This window comes from Cetorhinus maximus, chromosome 8 (assembly GCF_964194155.1).
Source record: "Cetorhinus maximus chromosome 8, sCetMax3.hap1.1, whole genome shotgun sequence".
NCBI classification, from domain to species: domain Eukaryota; kingdom Metazoa; phylum Chordata; class Chondrichthyes; order Lamniformes; family Cetorhinidae; genus Cetorhinus; species Cetorhinus maximus.
Window position 1 is genome coordinate 103,979,860 of NC_135886.1, and position 18,629 is coordinate 103,998,488.

Sequence of the window (18,629 nt, forward strand, 5' to 3'; positions counted from 1 at the left end):
CTCTCCTTTTTGCCCCCTCTCTCTCCTTTTCGCCCCCTCTTTCTCCTTTTCGCCCCCCTCTCTCTCCTTTTCGCCCCCCTCTCTCTCCTTTTTGCCCCCCTCTCTCTTTCCTTTCTCTCTCTCTCTCTCTCTCTCTCTGGTTAACCACTTTGTCAACCTGCCCTGCCACCTTTCTCCCTATCTCCTTTCCCACTCTGTTTCTATCTCTCTCTCATTTCCCACTTTGTCTCTCTCTTTGTTCAGTCCTTTCCCCCTCTCTCTGTCTCTGCTTTTCCTCTTTCTCTATCTCTCTCTCTCCTTTCTCCCCTCTCTCTTTTCCCCACCCCTCTCTTCTCTCTCCTTTCCCCCCTCTCTCTCTCTCCTTCCTCTCTCTTTCTCTCTCTCTCTCCTTTCTCTCCCTCTCTCTCTTCCCCTCCCTCTCCCCTTTTCCCCCTCCCTCTCTCCTTTCCCCCCTCTCTGTCTCTCTCTCTCTCTCTCTCTCTCCTTTTCCCCTTCTTTCTCTGTTTCTTGCTCTTTCTCTTTCTTGCTCTCTCTTTCCTTTCTTTCTCTCTCTTTCTCTCTCTCTCTCTGGTTAACCACTTTGTCAACCCGCCCTGCCACACCCTTCTCTATCTCCTTTCCCACTCTGTGTCTCTCGTTCACTACTTTCCCAATCCGTGTGTCTCTCTCTCTCTCCTTTCCCCCTCTCTCTCTCTTTCCTTTCTCTCTCTCTCTCTTTCCTTTCTCTCTCTGTCTTTCCTTTCTCTCTCTCTCTCTCTCTCTCTATGGTTAACCACTTTGTCAACCTGCCCTGCCACCCTTCTCTATCTCCTTTCCCACTCTGTTTCTATCTCTCTCTCTCATTTCCCACTTTGTCTCTCTCTTGTTCACTACTTTCCCAATCCATGCGTCTCTCTCCCCTTTCCCCCTGCCACAGTCTCTCCTTTCCCCCTCTCTCTGTCTCTGCTTTTCCTCTCTCTATCTCCCTCTCTCTCCTTTCCCCCCTCTCTCTTTTCCCCACCCCTCTCTCCTTTTCCCCTCTCTCTCCTTCCTCTCTTTCTCTATTTCTCTCCCTCTGTCTCTCTCTCTCTCTCTCTCCTTTTCCCCTCCTCTTGCCCCCCTCCCTCTCTGTCTCTCTCCTTTCCCCCTTTCTCTTTCTCTCCCCTCTTCGCCTCCCCCCTCTTTTTCTCTCTCTCTCTCTCTTTCTCCTTTCCCCTCTCTCTTTCTCCCTCCTCTTCGCCCCCCTCTTTCTCTCTCTCTCTCCTTTCCCCCCTCTCACTCTGTTTCTCGCTCTTTCTCTTTCCTTTCTCTTTCTTGCTCTCTCTCTTTCCTTTCTTTCTCTCTCTTTCCTTTCTCTCTCTCTCTCCCTCTCTGTCTCTCCCACTCTCTGGTTAACCACTTTGTCAACCTGCCCTGCCACACCCTTTTCTATCTCCTTTCCCACTCTGTCTCTCTCTCGTTCACTACTTTCCCAATCCGTGTGTCTCTCTCTCTCTCCTTCCCCCCTCTCTCTGTCTCTGCTTTTCCTCTCTCTCTCTCTCTCTCTCTCTCCTTTCTCTCTTCTCTCTCTCTCTCTCTCGCTCTCTCTTTCCTTTCTCTCTCTCTCTGGTTATCCACATTGTCAACCTGTCCTGCCACCCTTCTCTATCTCCTTTCCTACTCTGTTTCTATCTCTCTCTCCTTTCTCGCTCTTTCTCTTTCCTTTCTCTTTCTTGCTCTCTCTCTTTCCTTTCTTTCTCTCTCTTTCCTTTCTCTCTCTCTCTCCCACTCTCTGGTTAACCACTTTGTCAACCTGCCCTGCCACACCCTTTTCTATCTCCTTTCCCACTCTGTCTCTCTCTCGTTCACTACTTTCCCAATCTGTCCTGCCACCCTTCTCTATCTCCTTTCCCACTCTGTTTCTATCTCTCTCTCCTTTCCCACTTTGTCTCTCTCTTGTTCACTACTTTCCCAATCCATGTGTGTCTCTCCCCTTCCCCCTGCCACAGTTTCTCCTTTGCCCCTCTCTCTGTCTCTGCTTTTCCCCTCTCTCTCTCTCTCTTTCCTTTTTCTCTCTCTCTCTCTCTTTCCTTTTTCTCTCTCTCTCTTTCCTTTTTCTCTTGCGCTCTCTCTTTCCTTTTTCTCTTGCGCTCTCTTTCCTTTATCTCTCTCTCTGGTTAACCACTTTGTCAACCTGTCCTGCCACCCTTCTCTATCTCTTTTCCCACTTTGTCTCTCTCTTGTTCGCTACTTTCCCAATCCATGTGTGTCTCTCCCCTTTAACCCCCGCCACAGTCCCTCCTTTCCTCCTCTCTCTGTCTCTGCTTTTCCTCTCTCTCTCTCTTTTCCCCACCCCTCTCTCTCTCCTTTTCCCCTCTCTCTCTCCTTTCTCTCTGTCTCTCTCCTTTCTCTCGCTCTCCTTTCGCCCCCCCTCCCTCTCTCGCTCTCCTTTCGCCCCCCCCCCCTCTCGCTCTCCTTTCGCCCCCCCTCCCTCTCTCGCTCTCCTTTCGCCCCCCCTCCCTCTCTCGCTCTCCTTTCGCCCCCCCTCCCTCTCTCGCTCTCCTTTCGCCCCCCCTCCCTCTCTCGCTCTCCTTTCGCCCCCCCTCCCTCTCTCGCTCTCCTTTCGCCCCCCCTCTCGCTCTCCTTTCTCCACCCCTCCCTCTCTTGCTCTCCTCTCCCACTCTGTCTCTGCCCTGCGCTCTTGCTCCCAGATCTTGGGGCCTCGCTCTCTCCCTGCAGCCTCGGCTTCTGGTGATGGTGGCGGCAGCTGGCCCAGAGTTCTGTGTTGGGGGGCAGGGCCGGAGTGTATTTTCATAAAACTGAAAATGGCGATGCAAATTGAAAAACTGTGCCCTAAAGAATAAGCAACATTAAAGCGAAACATCTTTAAGAAGTGTGACTTAAAGTGAGCACTTACTGTATTATATCGTTTCACTATGATTTGTTGATGTGTCAGTAAGATATGGATGGCATCATTGTGATGTATTTGAATACATTGTTGCCTGGATTTTCAAGTTGGTATTACTTCCAACTTAAAACAAATGGGTTACTGTCTTTTGTTAAAACATTGTCTGTGGGGAAGTCTAGACTTTTAAGTCAAGTGTTAATTATTTCTGTGGCTGTTCTGAAGTTATAGTTGTGTGTTAATAGGTATACTTTGAATGTTCTTGAAGAACTGGGTGATGGTCAAAAAGTCAATGATGATATCATTGTCAAGTGGGTAAATAAGACATTGAAAGAGGCAGGCAAGAAAACTACCATCCAGAGTTTTAAGGTAAGCAGTTTTTAAAAAAAATCCACTGTAGTATCTTTCCATGTACCACCCCAAAGGTTGAGCGGGTGAATGAATTATTTGCTAACGGTCGAGGTTTTCTCAGCGAGTGGCTGCAAGATGCTATAATATACCTCTGGACAAATTATTAGTGAGCCTCTGACCTGAGTTGGTGAACAGCTGGCCCACTGTTGTGGGCTTGCTCTGAAGACCCATGGGAACATCAGGTTAACAGTGTCTTCAGCTTCCTCCAAACAAACTCTCAAACACAGTCATGTCTTTGGAACAAGTACCTTTAGTAATAGTAATAGTCAGTTTCTGTCTGTCCAGGCTGTCTTGATTGGTCAGTTTAAGGGGCGTACCTGTTAATGGGTTTATTTGATGGAAGGTCAGAAGCAGGCGGGGCATGCAGAGGACTGGAGTATGTGGTGCATGTGAGTGTCAACAGTTGGTTGTGGTGACAGAGTTGGTGGAGAACAAAAACAGCAGAAGGTAAGGAAAGTCCAACAACAAAATTACTTTTGCTGGAGAGGCTGTTTGCCTGTGGGATAGAATGAGATTGGTGGGAGGGGTGGGGATGGCATTGGAGGGAGGGAATGGAATGGGAGGTGTGATATTTTGATGAAGTTGGTTAAGTGTGGAAAAATGGTGGGGGCATATATCTGATACAACTTATTATTCAAAATCTATTCTTTGTGCCAAGAATGAGGATTCGCTGGATTTGAATGAAAATGTTTTTTTAGAAAAATGGTCAGGTGATTTAAGAGAATACATCAGCTTTGATTCTAAAGATGAGGAAGATGATAACCGACCTCCCCCCCCCAAAAGAGTTTCTTCTCCTCCTCCTCTTTAAGGTGCCATGCCCTAAGAGGATATTGGCAACCATGGCATTGGTCCATGATTATGCTTGGCAAAGTACTGCAGTGGTTTGCTATTGCCTTCTGCAGTATGGCTGACCAGGAAACTCATCAACTTTTTAACACCTGCCATCTGGCATCTTGGAAGGATTTACCCGCTGATAATCAACCTGCTTGGCCACGTTATATGCACACGCCTTCCGAGGCCATCAAATCCTGAAGTGGGACTTGAACCTGGAACTCCTGGCCCATGGGTAGGGATGCTACCACTGCGCCACTAAACCTCTTCAGAATTTCTACAAAGTCTAATTCCGATGGGCACGCCACCACGCAAACTTGGATTCAAGGAAGGAGCAATTATAATGTTGCTATGAAACTTGAGTCCTAAACAAGAATTTTGTAATGGAACAAGATTAGTCACTTGGAAGCTGTTTTCTTTGATAGATGCTGAAATCATAACAAACAGATTTTGAGGAAATAGTGTTTATTTCTTAAGTAATATTGAACCCATCTGATGTAAACCTACTTTTCAACTTAAGAGACAACTGCTCTCAATTGGACTTTCATATTCTACGACTGGACTCTTGACAACATTTGTGTTTATATTTCTAAACTTGTCTTTATATGTGGACAGCTTTATGTAGCTTCTTGCAAAGTAAAATGTCTTGAATCTATTCAAGTCTTTGGTGAAAGAATAACTAGAAATCCTGTATTTAAAGAGGTTGCAGTAAGGTGCTAACTTGACCGCAAATGTTTTGCGGGTCCCTGCTAGTGTTTAATAGTAAACAGTACAATGTTACAAGTCAGCAACTGCTACACTCTGTGTGTGCCTCTCTCTCACATTCTCATTTTCTTTCCGTTTCTCTCTGCACTCCCTTCACTATCCCACCTCTCTACTCCACAAAGAACCAGGTGTTCTAATGGTGTCCTGTAAGATTTAACTTATCTAGAGTTTGCCAGGGCTGCTTGTGTAGAAATTGGCTGCCATGTTTACCTACACAACAGTTGGTGCATGTCAAAAGATGGTTCCTTAGCTACAAAGTAGCTTTGGGATATCTTGATATGTGAAAGCTATTATATAAATGCAAACCTGTCTTTTTATGCTGTCTGTAACAACAAAGCAAGCTTGTATTTATATAGCACCTTTTAAGATGCAAAAATGTCACAAAGGGTGTCAAAGAAGCACAAGGGAAACAGGAACGTTGCTGCAAAGGGACAATGACTGCAATAATTCATAACATCCTGTGAAAACTATTTTACATAGGACAAGAATTTAAGTTCAAGTTTACCCATACTGGATTTGATTGATGCGATTCAACCTAACTCTATTAACTATGAGCTGGTGAAGACTGGGGTCCTTTCTGATGAGGATAAGCAAGAAAATGCCAAGTATGTCGCATGTACTTTATTCCTACTTTATGTGGCGGCATTTCTCTTGTAATCTTGTGTGGGAAGTTGATTGTGAATGTATTTGGTAGTAAATTAGATTTTAGTTGGAAATTGTTAAGTAAACGCTCATGTTAATGGAAAAAGACTACATAAACAACTTTACAATCTAAGTGCATACAGAGCATTTAAAAAAACAGCTGGCACTGTACAATAACAAATCTTGCATAGTTTCTGCATGCAATATCTACACTTGGAATTTGCATGATCTGTGAAAATTGGCTTAAATGCAAACCATTTATTGTTTTCTTTGCATTAGTTGACAAATGGATAAGAGCTATATGTAAGTGCAGAGAGTGATGTAGATGAAAACTGAACAATGGAGTGATGTGTTGCCTTTCTCAACAGATATGCTGTGTCAATGGCTAGAAAAATTGGAGCTCGTGTATACGCCCTTCCAGAGGACCTGGTTGAAGTGAAGTCTAAGATGGTTATGACTGTATTTGCCTGCTTGATGGGCAGAGGAATGAAGAGAGTGTAAAATATGATGCTGAATTATAAAGACAAATGTCACCACAAGCCTTTCAGATATTTCCAGGTTGAAATATGCTGTTGGCAGAACTAGTTTTGTTTTTCTGCTTTCCAAAACTAGAACAAGGTGCTTGGAGAGGAGAGAATTGCATATATTACTTTTCCCTGATGTGGTAATCTTTTAATTTAGCAAGGTACACAATGAAATGCATTCATATATATTAACACAGAAGATGCCGACCTACTGCATTATATCATCACCAACAGGTTTTTCCCCCTCAATTAAAGTACTGGTCATATATTGTCATTGGATATGGATTATGCTGGGCTTTCATTTTAAGTTACTTTTAGATTGGCTTTGAGGTGATCGCTGTTGCATTTGAGGTTTATCAGGTGGAACTAAATTTTAAACGAAAGCTAAAGATCTCACTTTTACAGATATTGACAATCACTGTTCTTTGTTTTGTTCCCCATAACTAACTTGTGATTTTTTTTCCCATCATGTATGTGCACTGTTCACTGTGTATAATCTAGCCCAACACTGCTACTTTTCAGTGTTTCAAGACAATTTGCAGTATAAAAGTTCCCTTTTTGTTTAAAAAAAAGTTTCAATGAAGGTTTTAGGCCAAAAACATTCACTTGTTATTTTTCCTCTCTTTAGTAATGTCCGACATATGTAATTGATGCATTTTCTGTGTGTATTTTATTTTTGGTAAAGATTATGTAGCCCTTCTAACTCTCCATTCCAGATATAGTCTTCAGTACATTCCATAGTCCAAGTAATTATGAATCGTTTTACTATGTATCTTGATATATTTTAAAATTTGCTTTTCTAAAAAAAGGTCGCATGAGAGATCATACACGTTATTTAAAAATATTATGCAATCATTATATGCAGGAAAGTGCCAAAGTTCTTGTGTTTAGAAAACTGCATCAGACTGAGATGTGTTGAGAAAGTAGGACCTTGAAGGTGCTTTGGCTCATCACCGGGTTCACAAAGCAGAAAATCCCGAGATCTTTGGGGTGTGTTTTAAATCCTGGGATTCAGAGTTTACTAATCTAAGATTTTAATTGCTCAGCAAAGCTTTCATTAATATAGTATGGAAATGGTGGCAAATGGTTGATGAAAATAAAAGTTTTGATACGTATGTGATGCTTCTTGTGTTTTTTTCCCCCCGATGTGTACAATATTGCAATATTCCAGGTTAAGCAGAAAAGCAACAGACGATCCAGCAGATTTAATCTCCAGTGTCTATTCATTTTCAAAGATTGTCTGACCTGATGCCCATTTCACAAACTTGACAGCCACTAGGGCCTTGGGCAATCCTAAAGTATCTCATCTAGCGAGTCATAGTTTTAGGATAAGGGATCAGCCAATTATGATTGAGAAGAGAAATTTCTTCTTTCAGAGGGTTGTGTATCTTTGAAATTCTTGACCCCAGAGCTGTGGATGCTCAGTTATTGTGTATATTCAAGATTGAGATTGATAGATTCTTGGACAGTCGGGGAATCAAAGGATATGGTGATGGGGTAGTAAAATGGAGATTATGTAGAAGTTCAGCCATGATCTTATTGCATGGTGGAGCTGGTTTGAGGAACCAAATGGCCTACTTCTCTTATTTCTTATATTCTTGCCTTTAACCTAGCCCAGTGCTTCCCAAACTATTTTCCCATTTTAACACTTGAAAATTAACATGACCCTAAGACACCAACAAAACAAAGCAGCAATAAAGGAGCATAGTAACATCAAGTATATAATTATTAAAGTTTGTGCACTATAGATCAACAAATAATAATACATCATATAAATACAAAAACCTGTGTTTTTAAAGTACTTTATAAAAATGTTATTGTTTTATGTACTCCTGTTGCTTTAAGTCAAGCTCTCCATGTTCCCAGGTAACAGAAGACTCAGTGAAGCTCCTCTCTTCCCCCTCCCTCCCCATGCACACATAATCAGCATCTCTCCCAATCCCACTCCCCCAAACACACACACACACACACCAGCCCATCTCCCCTCCCCGACACATGGTAATTTTTGTATGTTGTACATTTAGTAGATCTCATGAAGAGGTTCTGAGTCTTGTATGGTTGAACATTAACTGCTTATTGATAACCCGTAACACAGGGTAAAGGCCAAGGTATGAGCTAACTCTATACTTCTCTGGACAGGTCTCTGTCCACTCCACAACCGACTCTCATCTCAGGTCATGTGTCTCTTTACATCACAAAGTGGGAAGTACTGTTTCCCAGTCCCACATCAACCCTTGCTATGCCAGTAACCCTTATACTACAGTAATCAGCCCCTCTTCCACCACCACACCTACCCACCAGTCCAGGGTACAAGCCCCAGAATCTTAAGCAACAAACACCAAAGCATATGCAAACTGTTACATATGTTTTAATGCCTGATGTCCCAAAGTAGTCAAATGTGCAGTTTATTGACTTGAAAATATATAGACTGGGATTTTCCGGCCCCGTCGCGGGTGGGACCAGTCAGAAGTCCATTGACTTGCAGCAGGACCGGAAGATCGCAGTGGTGGGCAGGTGCAGAAAATCCCGCCCATAGGAACTGTACCCAGTTCTCATCAATACTTCTTTCTCAACTTTTTTTGTTTCTGACACGTTAGTTTGATTATCTCACAAATAGTTGAAAGTGTGATCACTGAGTTGCCTCAAGTTTATCAGTGCAAGTCACCCCTTCACATTAGTTGTATGTATACTGATTTTACTTGATTTCCCACTCTGGTTTCAGCTTCACAAGAAGAAATGAAAAGAGTTAACTGATCATTGATGTGCCTGAGGTAGAACAGCACCATGAATATCATAATCACAATGGCTATGTCTATTCAGTATATCCTGCCTGTGTTGATAATATATCTAATTACCCCAGTGTAATTCCAAGACCCTCCGTGCACCCCCCCCCCGCCCCAGGAGTAGTCAACTGGGACTGGGAAAGTTGAAAGGTGTGCAGAGGTAGGATTTCAAGCTGAGGTAATGCAGTATTTGGATTTTATTCCTGACGTTTTTAGAAGCAGCAGTTGGAGTCATTTGATTTCTTAACCAAGCTATTTAAAATTACATAAATATATAATCTGGGTAAGAGAGGCTGCTGCTGGAGATGCTCTGGCTACGGTTGAGAGAGTAAATATTTGAAAATAAGCGAGGGTGGTCCAACTGAGTTGGAAAGCAGAGAGGCATTGGAGGAGGATGGTGTGGTCGACTGAGCCCAAGGAGGAATGGTGCACCATGGTCATAGTGATAGAGGAAGTCATTTATGATGTTGATTTGGGCAGTTTCAGTGCTTCAGCAGGGCCAGAGACCTGAAGTTAAGAACATTCCCCTGTTCAAAAGTGAAGCCTCACACACCATTTTATGTGGGCGATCTGAGAAGGGGGATATACTTGCATATTCCCAATGGAGAATCGTCACCATTGAATGTTGTCATACCTGATCCTTTATATTATCGTAGTGATGTCACATCCAATCCACTGTAACATTGAAGAAACGTGATGTCACATCTACCCACTATTATGAGAACATTGTAATGGTGACCCATTGTATAATATTGGTGACATCACAACTGAGTTGTTACAATAATGAAGTGATATCTTTTCCCATTCATTATAACACTAAATTAAAACTAGCCATCTTGCAACAGAAATTACCAGTATTTGCCCATTTTTAAAAATGCACATCATGTGCATTATACTCCATCAATACTCGATACACTTCTATTGTGCTTCTGGAAATTCACTGCGGGTACAATTGCTTATGCATAACCAAAGGAAAAAAAGCAAATTACATCAGCAATACCACAAACTTGTGTCACTACAGTACAGCACCAACATCACAGCTGAAAAATGGAATAAACATCGAATGGACATAGAGAAATAGAGAAAGAATCTTGGGTCTTCATGCTCCTTCTGCGGTACAGATACACTAATGGATACATAATGTGTTGATGTGCTCCAAAACATTTCCTGTATCAGGTATTGGGAATGAAAATGAGGCAAAATGCAGAGTTTTAGGAAGCTCTCCAATACTGGATAGACACAGTCTATCGGCAGACACTCAGCCACCCATAAAATCCTGTTGTTCCTCTCCTCCAGAAAGATCCCGGCTGCGGAGACCGCCTGCTTTGCTGACTCGGCCTGCCCTTGTACTGAGGTATTCCGAAGCCCCCAAGAAGCAAAGATGCAGGGAAAAGTAATCTCTGCTCATATTTCTGGCTGGTTAAATCATGATTCTACTCATTTCTGCCTCAAGTTTTGCTCTTTTCTGCAAGTGTAAACATACACTCTGTGTCTATCAGGACCTTTCATAATTCTGAAGACCTCCATTAGGTAACCTTTCAGCCTTCTCATTTCAAGAGAGAAGAGATGCAGCCCGTCCATCCTTTCCAATAGCTGTAACCTTGCATTCTGGTATCATCCTTGTAAATCTTGTTTTCAAGACCTTTATATCCATTTCATAATATATCCATTTCATAATATGGTGCCCAGAATTGTACACATTACTCCAAATGTGGTTTAACCAAGGTTTGATAACAAGTTTAGCACACCTCTATTTTTCTAGCCTTCTAGAAATAAACCCTAGTGAATAGTTTGCTGTGTTATGGCATTTTCAACATGCATTGCTACATTTAGCGATTCGAGTATTTGTATACCCAGATCACTTTACTCCTCTACCCAAGTTAGCTATTTATTTTCCATGTAATACTTGGCTTACCAAAATATAATACCTCTCATTTAGTTGCATTGTAATTCATTTGCCAATTAAATGCCGATTTTGCTTGTAACTTGTTGCAGTCCTCCTCAGTATTGACTGTTCCCCCACCCCCAATTTGGTGGTGTCTGCAAGTTTGGAATTTTTAATTCCAAAGTTTAATTTATTAATATAAATTGTAACCCTCAGCTTCCCTTCCCCTGACAGACTTTCTAGGGTTCAAGAAGCCCTGTATGAAAACCCATGGTTTAAAGCATTACCTAAACTGTGGATCAACTGCTGTCTGGAAAAATGTCATTACATGTAAAGATTCAGATGCATACTTGATTGGTCTTTCTTGTTTTGGAGCTGAATCTTTTAGTAATAATTTGCAAAATGCTAATTTGAATTTGATTTGGAAATCTCAGGGGAAAGTCATTTGAGCAGATTTTGTTCTAATTCTCTCATGGAATTTGAATGTCGCTGGCTAGGCCAGCATTTATTTATTTATTAAATTCATTCACGGGATGTGGGCTTTGCTGGCTGGGCCAGCATTTATTGCCCATCCCTAGTTGAGAAGGTGGTGGTGAGCTGCCTTCTTGAACTGCTGCAGTCCATGTGGTGTAGGTACACCCACAGTGCTGTTAGAGAGGAAGTTCCAGGTTTTGACCCAGCGGCAATGAAGGAACACGATATATTCCCAAGTCAGGTTGGTGAGTGACTTGGAGGGGAACTTCCAGGTGGTGGTGTTCCCATATATCTGCTGCTCTTGTCCTTCTCGATGGTAGTGGTCATGGGCTTAGAAGGTGCTGTTGAAGGAGCCTTGTTGAATTCCCGCAGTGCATCTTGTAGATGGTTCACACTGCTGCTTCTGTGCATCGGTGGTGGAGGGAGTGAATGTTTGTGGATGTGGTGCCAATCAAGTGAGTTTCTTTTCTTCGATGGTGTCAAGCTTCTTGAGCGCTGTGGGAGCTGCATTCATCCAGGCAAGTGGGGAATATTCCATCATACTCCTGACTTGTGCCTTGTAGATGTTGGATAGGCTTTGGGGGGGTCAGGAGGTTAGTTACTCATTGCACGATTCCTAGCCTCTGACCTGCTCTTGTAGCCACAGTATTTATCTGGCTATTCCAGTTCAGTTTCTGGTGGGGGATAATGGGGGATACAGCAATGGTAATGTTTTTGAACATCAAGGGGCGATGGTTGGATTCTCTCTTGTTGGAGATGGTCATTGTCTGACACTTGTGTGGCGTGACAGTTACTTGCCACTTGTCAGCCCAAGCCTGGATATTGTCCAGGTCTTGCTGCATTTGAACATGGACTGCTTCAGTATCTGAGGAGTCGCGAATGGTGCTGAACATTGTGCAATCATCATCAAACACCCCCACTTCTGACCTTATGATGGAAGGAAAGTCATTGATGAAGTAGCTGAAGATGGTTGGACCGAGGACACTACCCTGAGGAACTCCTGCAGTGATGTCCTGGAACTGAGATGACTGACCTCCAACAACCACAACCATCTTCCTTTGTGCTCGGTATGACTCGAACCAGCGGAGAGCTTTCCCCACGATTCCCATTGACTCCAGGTTTGCTAGGGCCCCTTGATGCCCCACTCGGTTAAATGCTGCCTTGTTGTCAAGGGCAGTCACTCTCACCTTACCTAGGGAGTTCAGCTGTTTTGTACATGTTTGAACCAAGGCTGTAATGAGGTCAGGAGCTGAGTGGCCCTGGTGGAACCCAAACTGGACGTCAGTGAACAGGTTATTGCTAAGCAGGTGCTGCTTGATAGCACTGTTGATGACCCCTTCCAACACTTTACTGATGATCGAGAGTAGAATGATGGGGCAGTAATTGACTGGGTTGGATTTGTCCTGCTTTTTGTGTACAGGACATACCTGGGCAATTTTCCACATAGACGGGTAGATGCCAGTGTTGTAGCTCTACTGGAACACTTGGATGGGGGCTCGGAAAGTTCTTGAGTACAAGTCTTCAGTACAATTGCCGGAATATTGTCAGGGCCCATAGCCTTTGCAGTATCCAGTGCCTTCAGTCGTTTCTTGATTTCACATGGAATGAAACGAATTGGCTGAAGACTGGCATCTGTGATGCTGGGGGCCTCCGGAGGATGCCGAGGTGGATCATCCACTTGGCACTTCTGGCTGAAGATTATAGCAATTGCCTTATCTTTTGCACTGATGTGCTGGGCTCCTCCATCATTAAGGATGGGGATATTTATGGAGCCTCCTCCTCCAGTGAGTTGTTCAATTGTTCATCATTCATGACTGGATGTGGCAGGACTGCAGAGCTCAGATCTGATCCATCGGTTGTGGGATGGCTTAGTACTGTCTATCACTTGCTGCTTATGCTGTTTGGCATGCAAGTAGTCCTATGTTATAGCTTCACCAGGTTGACGCCTCATTTTTAGGTATGCCTGGTGCTGCACCTGGCATGCTCTCCTGCACTCTTCATTGATCCCCTGGCTTGATGTTAATGGTAGATTGGGGGATATGCCAGGCCATGAGGTTACTGATTGTGTTTGTGTACAATTCTGCTGCTGCTGATGGCCCACAGCGCCTCATGGATGCCCAGTCTTGAGTTGCTATATCTGTTCGAAATCTATCCCATTTAGCACGGTGGTAGTGCCACGCAACACGATGAAGGGTATCCTCAATGTGAAGGCGGGACTTCATCTCCTCAACGACTGTACTGTGGTCATTCCTATTGATGCTGTCATGGACAGATGCATCTCTGGCAGGCAGTTTGGTGAGGATGAGGTCAAGTATGTTTTTCCCTATTGCTGGTTCCCTCACCACCAGCCGCAGACCCAGTCTAGCAGCTTTGTCCTTTAGGACTTGGTCAGCTCGGTCAGTAGTGGTGCTAACAAGCCACTCTTGGTAATAAAAGTTGAGTATGTTCTCACCCCCACCCAGAGTACATTCTGCGCCCTTGCCGCCCTCAGTGCTTCCTCCAAGTGGTGTTCAACATGGAGGAGTACTGATTCATCAGCTGAGGGAGGGTGGTATGCAATAATCAGCAGGAGGTTTCCTTGCCCATGTTTGACTTGGTGCCATGAGACTTCATGTGGTCCAGAGTTGATGTTGAGGACTCCCAGGGCAACTCCCTCCTGACTGTACACCTCTGTGCCGCCACCTCTGGTGGAACAGGGCATACCCAGGGATTGTGATGGTGGTACAAAAACAAAAATACCTGGAAAAACTCAGCAGGTCTGACAGCATCTGCGGAGAGGGATACAGTTGATGTTTTAAGTCCGTATGACCCTTCGTCAGTATGGGACATTATCTGTAAGGTATGTTTCCGTGAAGATGACCATATTAGGCTGTTGCTTGACTAGTCTGTGAGACAGCTCTCCCAATTTTGGCACTCACCCCAAGATGTTAGTAGGAATTGACAGGGCTGAGATTGCCGTTGTCGTTTCCGGTGTCTAGGTCAATCCGTCTGGTTTCATTCCTTTTTTGTGACTTTGTAGTGGTTTGACACAACTGAGTGGCTTGCTAGGCCATTTCAGGGGGTATTAAAGAGTCAACCACATTGCTGTGGGTTTGGAGTCATAGGTAGGTCAGACCAGGTAAGGACGACATATTTCCTTCCCTAAAGGGCATTTGTAAACCAGATGAGTTTCTACAACAGTGGTTCCATGGTCATCATTAGACTTTTAATTCCAGATTCTTATTGAATTCTGCCGTGGCGGGATTCAAACCCAGGGTCTCTGGATTACTAGTCCAGCGACAATACGACTCTGCCATCGCCACAACCATTGCACTATCTAAAGCTTGTTACACCTAGAGTCAGTTTTCTGGCAGACACCTCGGGCTGAATTTTCATTTTGGGGTTGGGGCCTTGATAGCAGGAGCATTTCCGGGTTCTGGTGCCACACCACATCAGCATCAAACACATGGTGCCATTTTGAAGGAGAGGGCCAATCAGTGGCGGTGTGTTCACTGTCGACTTAAGGACGGTGAGTGGGTCCCTGACATTGGAGGGCCTGTAGCGCTGAGAGAGCAGCAGTTCCCATTGTTAAAGCTAAGAGGTGCCAATGTGTGTAGGAGAGAAACAGCACACTTTTTTCAAAACAAAAGTTGGTCACTGCTATTCTTTGTTGTAGGGGGTACCCTCCACAAGGGCAACTTGCGGGAACAACTGTGACCATCTCAGTTTGTCAGTTGTGTGGGTAGTGAGGGGATGGGGTGGGGTGGCGGTGGGGTTTGGTAGGTTTAAAATGATGCTGGAGTGAGCCTCAAACTATTGGTCTTAATAGGCTTCCCACTGCTGTTGGCAGGTAGCCATCACTCCCCCACTCCCCCCGCTTCTTGAACCTGTTTCTTACAAAATGAGCTGGAGGTGTGAAGGTGTTGCCAAACCGGCATGCCGTTTTCCGGCTCTGTCACCTCTGGTCCTGCCCCCGACGTGATTTGAAAATTCTTCTCTCTTCTTGAGAGGATGGGAAATAGTTTGCTATGACAATCCAAGCTCTGTTCTGCATAAAAATGGATTTTAATCCAATAGGGAAAATGGCATTCCAGCTTCAACATCCTCAGAAAGGCCAGTCCTTGGCTCATTGTCTACTGATGCTTCATCCTGAGCAATTATCTTGACAGTTTTTGGACGTGGTGGTTTGCCATTGCCTTCCACTCTCAGGCAGGGTTTAGAGGCAGGTTCCAAGTCTACCTCAGCTGGAATGGAAATTGAGCTCGAGCTTTCGGTGTTATTCTGAACCATATGCTAGTCATCTGGCCCCCATGACACACTTTACAACACAAGTTCCTCCTATTGGAGTTGCGTCCGTTCAGTCTTTGCCACCAATGGAATGCTTTGCAGTTGCAGTCGTTGTCTAATCTCTCTCTGGGCCGCACCTCTTTTTGGTTCTTGTTCCTCCTGTTCCTTGGCCTGGGAATACGTCACAATAGACCTGGACTACCTTTGTCCTCATAATGCCAAAGTCAGGAGTCTTCAGTATCAGATACAGGTCATGTTTTACTTGAGGCATTGGAGACATTATGATTGGGATTTTCAAAGGGCCACGGGTTGGGACTGGGTGCCATCACCCTATGAAAAGTCTCGTGATCCCAATGCATCTGAGACAGTTTCGAATTTTGAACGAGCCAGTGGGGGAAGGAAGCGGAGAACATGCTGGCTGCAATTAATGGCTCTTAAGCCCTTTAAGGAGTTTATTCCAAGGGGCTTGTCTGTTCCCAAATGCTATTTTCAAGTCAGTGCACAGCTTTTGGGTTTGCTGCGGGATCCAAATAAATTGTTCTTAGAAACAAATCTGTTGGTTCGTTCATCCAAGTCATTAATGTAGATCGTAAATAGTTGAGGCCCCAGCACCTATCCCTGTCTTTCACCTTTTCCAATCTTGTGTTCAACCACTCATCTTTGCAGCATCTTTTCTTTCAACTTGACACCTTCCTTCACTTCCTTAGTTAGCCATGGATGATGCACTCTTTTCGTAGAGTCTTCCTTTCTCAATGAAATATATCTTTGTTGAGACTAATGGAATGTCTCCTTATATACGAACCAACATATGAACACGAGTTAGGAGCAGAAGTAGGCCACTTGGCCCTTCGAGCCTGCTTCACCATTCAATGAGATCATGGCTGATCTGATTGTAACCTCAACTCCACATTCCCGCCTACTCCCGATAACCTTTCACCTCTTTTCTTATCAAGAATCTATCTACCTCTGCCATAAAAATATTCAAAGAATCTTCTTCCATCGTCTTTTCAGGAAGAGAGTTCCAAAGACGCACTACCCTCTAAGAGAAAAATTTCTCCTCGTCTCTGTCCTAATTGGGCAACCCCTAATTTTTTTATCAGTGGCCCCTAGTTCTAGATTCTCCCACAAGAGGAAACATCCTCTCCACATTGACCCTGTCAAGAGCCCTCAGGATGTTGTATCCTTCAATCAAGTCGCCTCTTACTCTTCTAAACTCCAGCACATATAAGCCTAGCCTGTCCAACCTTCCTTCATAAGATAACCTGCTCAATCCAGGTATTAGTTTAGTAAACCTTCTCTGAACTGCTTCCTTAAATAAGGAGACCAATGCTGTACATCGTACTCCAGATGTGGTCTAACCAGTGCCCTGTAATTCTGAAGCACAACCTCCCTACTTTGTATTCAATCCCTCTCACAATAAATGATAACATTCTATTAGCTTTCCTAACTACTTGCTGTACCTGCATGCTAGTTTTTTGTGAGTCATGCACCAAGATCCTTGGATCCCTCTGCAAATCAGAGTTCTGCAATCTCTCACCATTTAGATAAGATGCTTTTTAAAAAAATTTTCCTGCCAAAATGGACAATTTCATACTTTCCTACATTATAGTCCTTTGTAGTCTCCTTGTGTCCTCTTCACATCTTACTATCCTACCTATCTTTGTGTCATCAGCAAATTTAGCAAACATACCTTCAGTCCTTTCATCCAAGCCATTTATGCAAATTGTAAAAACTTGAGCCCCCAGTACTAATCCCTGTGACACCACTCGTTACATTTTGCCAACCGGAAAGAAGACCCATTTATGCCTACTCTCTGTTTCCTCTTAGCTAGCCAATCTACTATCCATGTCAATATGTTACCTCCTACATGACAAACTTTAATTTTTCGCAATAACCTTTGATGTGCACCTTATAAAATTCTTTGTGGAAATCTAAATAGAGTACACCCACCGGTTCCTCTTTGTCCACAACATATTTTTTTAAAAATTCATTCATGGGATGTGGGCATTGCTGGCTAGGTCAACAATTATTGCCCATTCTCAATTGCCCTTGAGAAGGTAGTGGTGAGCTGACTTCTTGAACTGCTGCAGTCAGTGTGGTGTAGGTACACCCACAGTGCTGTTACGGAGGGAGTTCCAGGATTTTGACCCCGCAACAGCGAAGGAACTGCAATATATTTCCAAGTCAGGATGGTGAGTGGATTGGAGGTGAACTTCCAGGTGGTGGTTTTCCTACCTGTCTGCTGCCCTTGTCCTTTTAGATGGTAGTGGTTGTGGGTTTTGAAGGTGCTGTCTAAGGACCATTGGTGAGTTCCTACAGTGCATTTTGTAGATGGTACACACTGCTGCCGCGGTGCACTGGTGGTGGGCGGAGTGAATGCTTGTGAATGGGGTGCCAATCAAGTTCTGTTGAAGGGTCGTGAGGACTCGAAACGTCGACTCTTTTCTTCTCCACCGATGCTGCCAGACCTGCTGAGTTTTTCCAGGTAATTCTGTTTTTGTGTTGCCAATCAAGTGGTCTGCTTTGTTCTGGATGGTGTCAAGTTTCTTGAGTGTTGTTGGGGCTACACTCATCCAAGCAAGTGGAGAATATTCCATCACACTCCTGACTTGTACCTTGTAGATGATGGACAGGCTTTGGGGAATCAGGAGGTGAGTTACTCGCCGCAGTTACTCCAAGAACTCCAATAAATTGGTTGAACATGGACCAGGATTTTACAGTCCTGCTGCAGTGTTTCTCCCCCTGGTGGATGCGGTGAGCTATTTAAATCTCCATTCAGTTCGGCAGGACTGTAATATCCGGCTGGACAGGAAGGGCCGTAAAATCCTGGCCATGACCTCCCTTTCACAAAACCCTTTCACGTGATGACTCTACCTGATTACCCGGAGTTTTTCCAAGTGCCCCACTATAACATCTTTAATAATAGCTTCTAACACTTTTCCCTTCATAGATATTAAGCTAACTGGCCTGTAATTTCCTGCTTTCTGTCTCCCTCCCTTTTTGAATAAAGGAGTTACATTCGCTATTTTCCAATCTGATGGAACTTTCCCTGAATCTGGGAAATTTTGGAAATTAAAACCCATGCATCAACTATCTCGCTAGCCACTTATTTTAAGATCCTACGATGAAGTCCATCAGTCCATTGTCAGCCTGCAGCTCCAACAATTTTCTTGGTACCATTTCTC

General features: G+C 44.0%; 1 protein-coding gene across 3 annotated transcripts in view; it reads left to right on the forward strand.

The window, feature by feature from the left end:
* Nucleotides 1–7,151, forward strand: part of LOC144683851 (plastin-3-like) — a 127,426-nt gene extending 120,275 nt beyond the window's left edge. For all 3 annotated transcript variants that reach the window (XM_078547355.1, XM_078547356.1, XM_078547358.1), the window contains exons 14-16: nucleotides 3,109–3,232; nucleotides 5,351–5,475; nucleotides 5,881–7,151. In XM_078547355.1, coding sequence (XP_078403481.1) covers nucleotides 3,109–3,232; nucleotides 5,351–5,475; nucleotides 5,881–6,013 — 382 coding nt within the window. In that variant the 3' untranslated portion in view covers nucleotides 6,014–7,151. The remainder of the gene's footprint in view (nucleotides 1–3,108; nucleotides 3,233–5,350; nucleotides 5,476–5,880) is intronic.
* The last annotated feature ends 11,478 nt before the right edge of the window (nucleotides 7,152–18,629 follow it).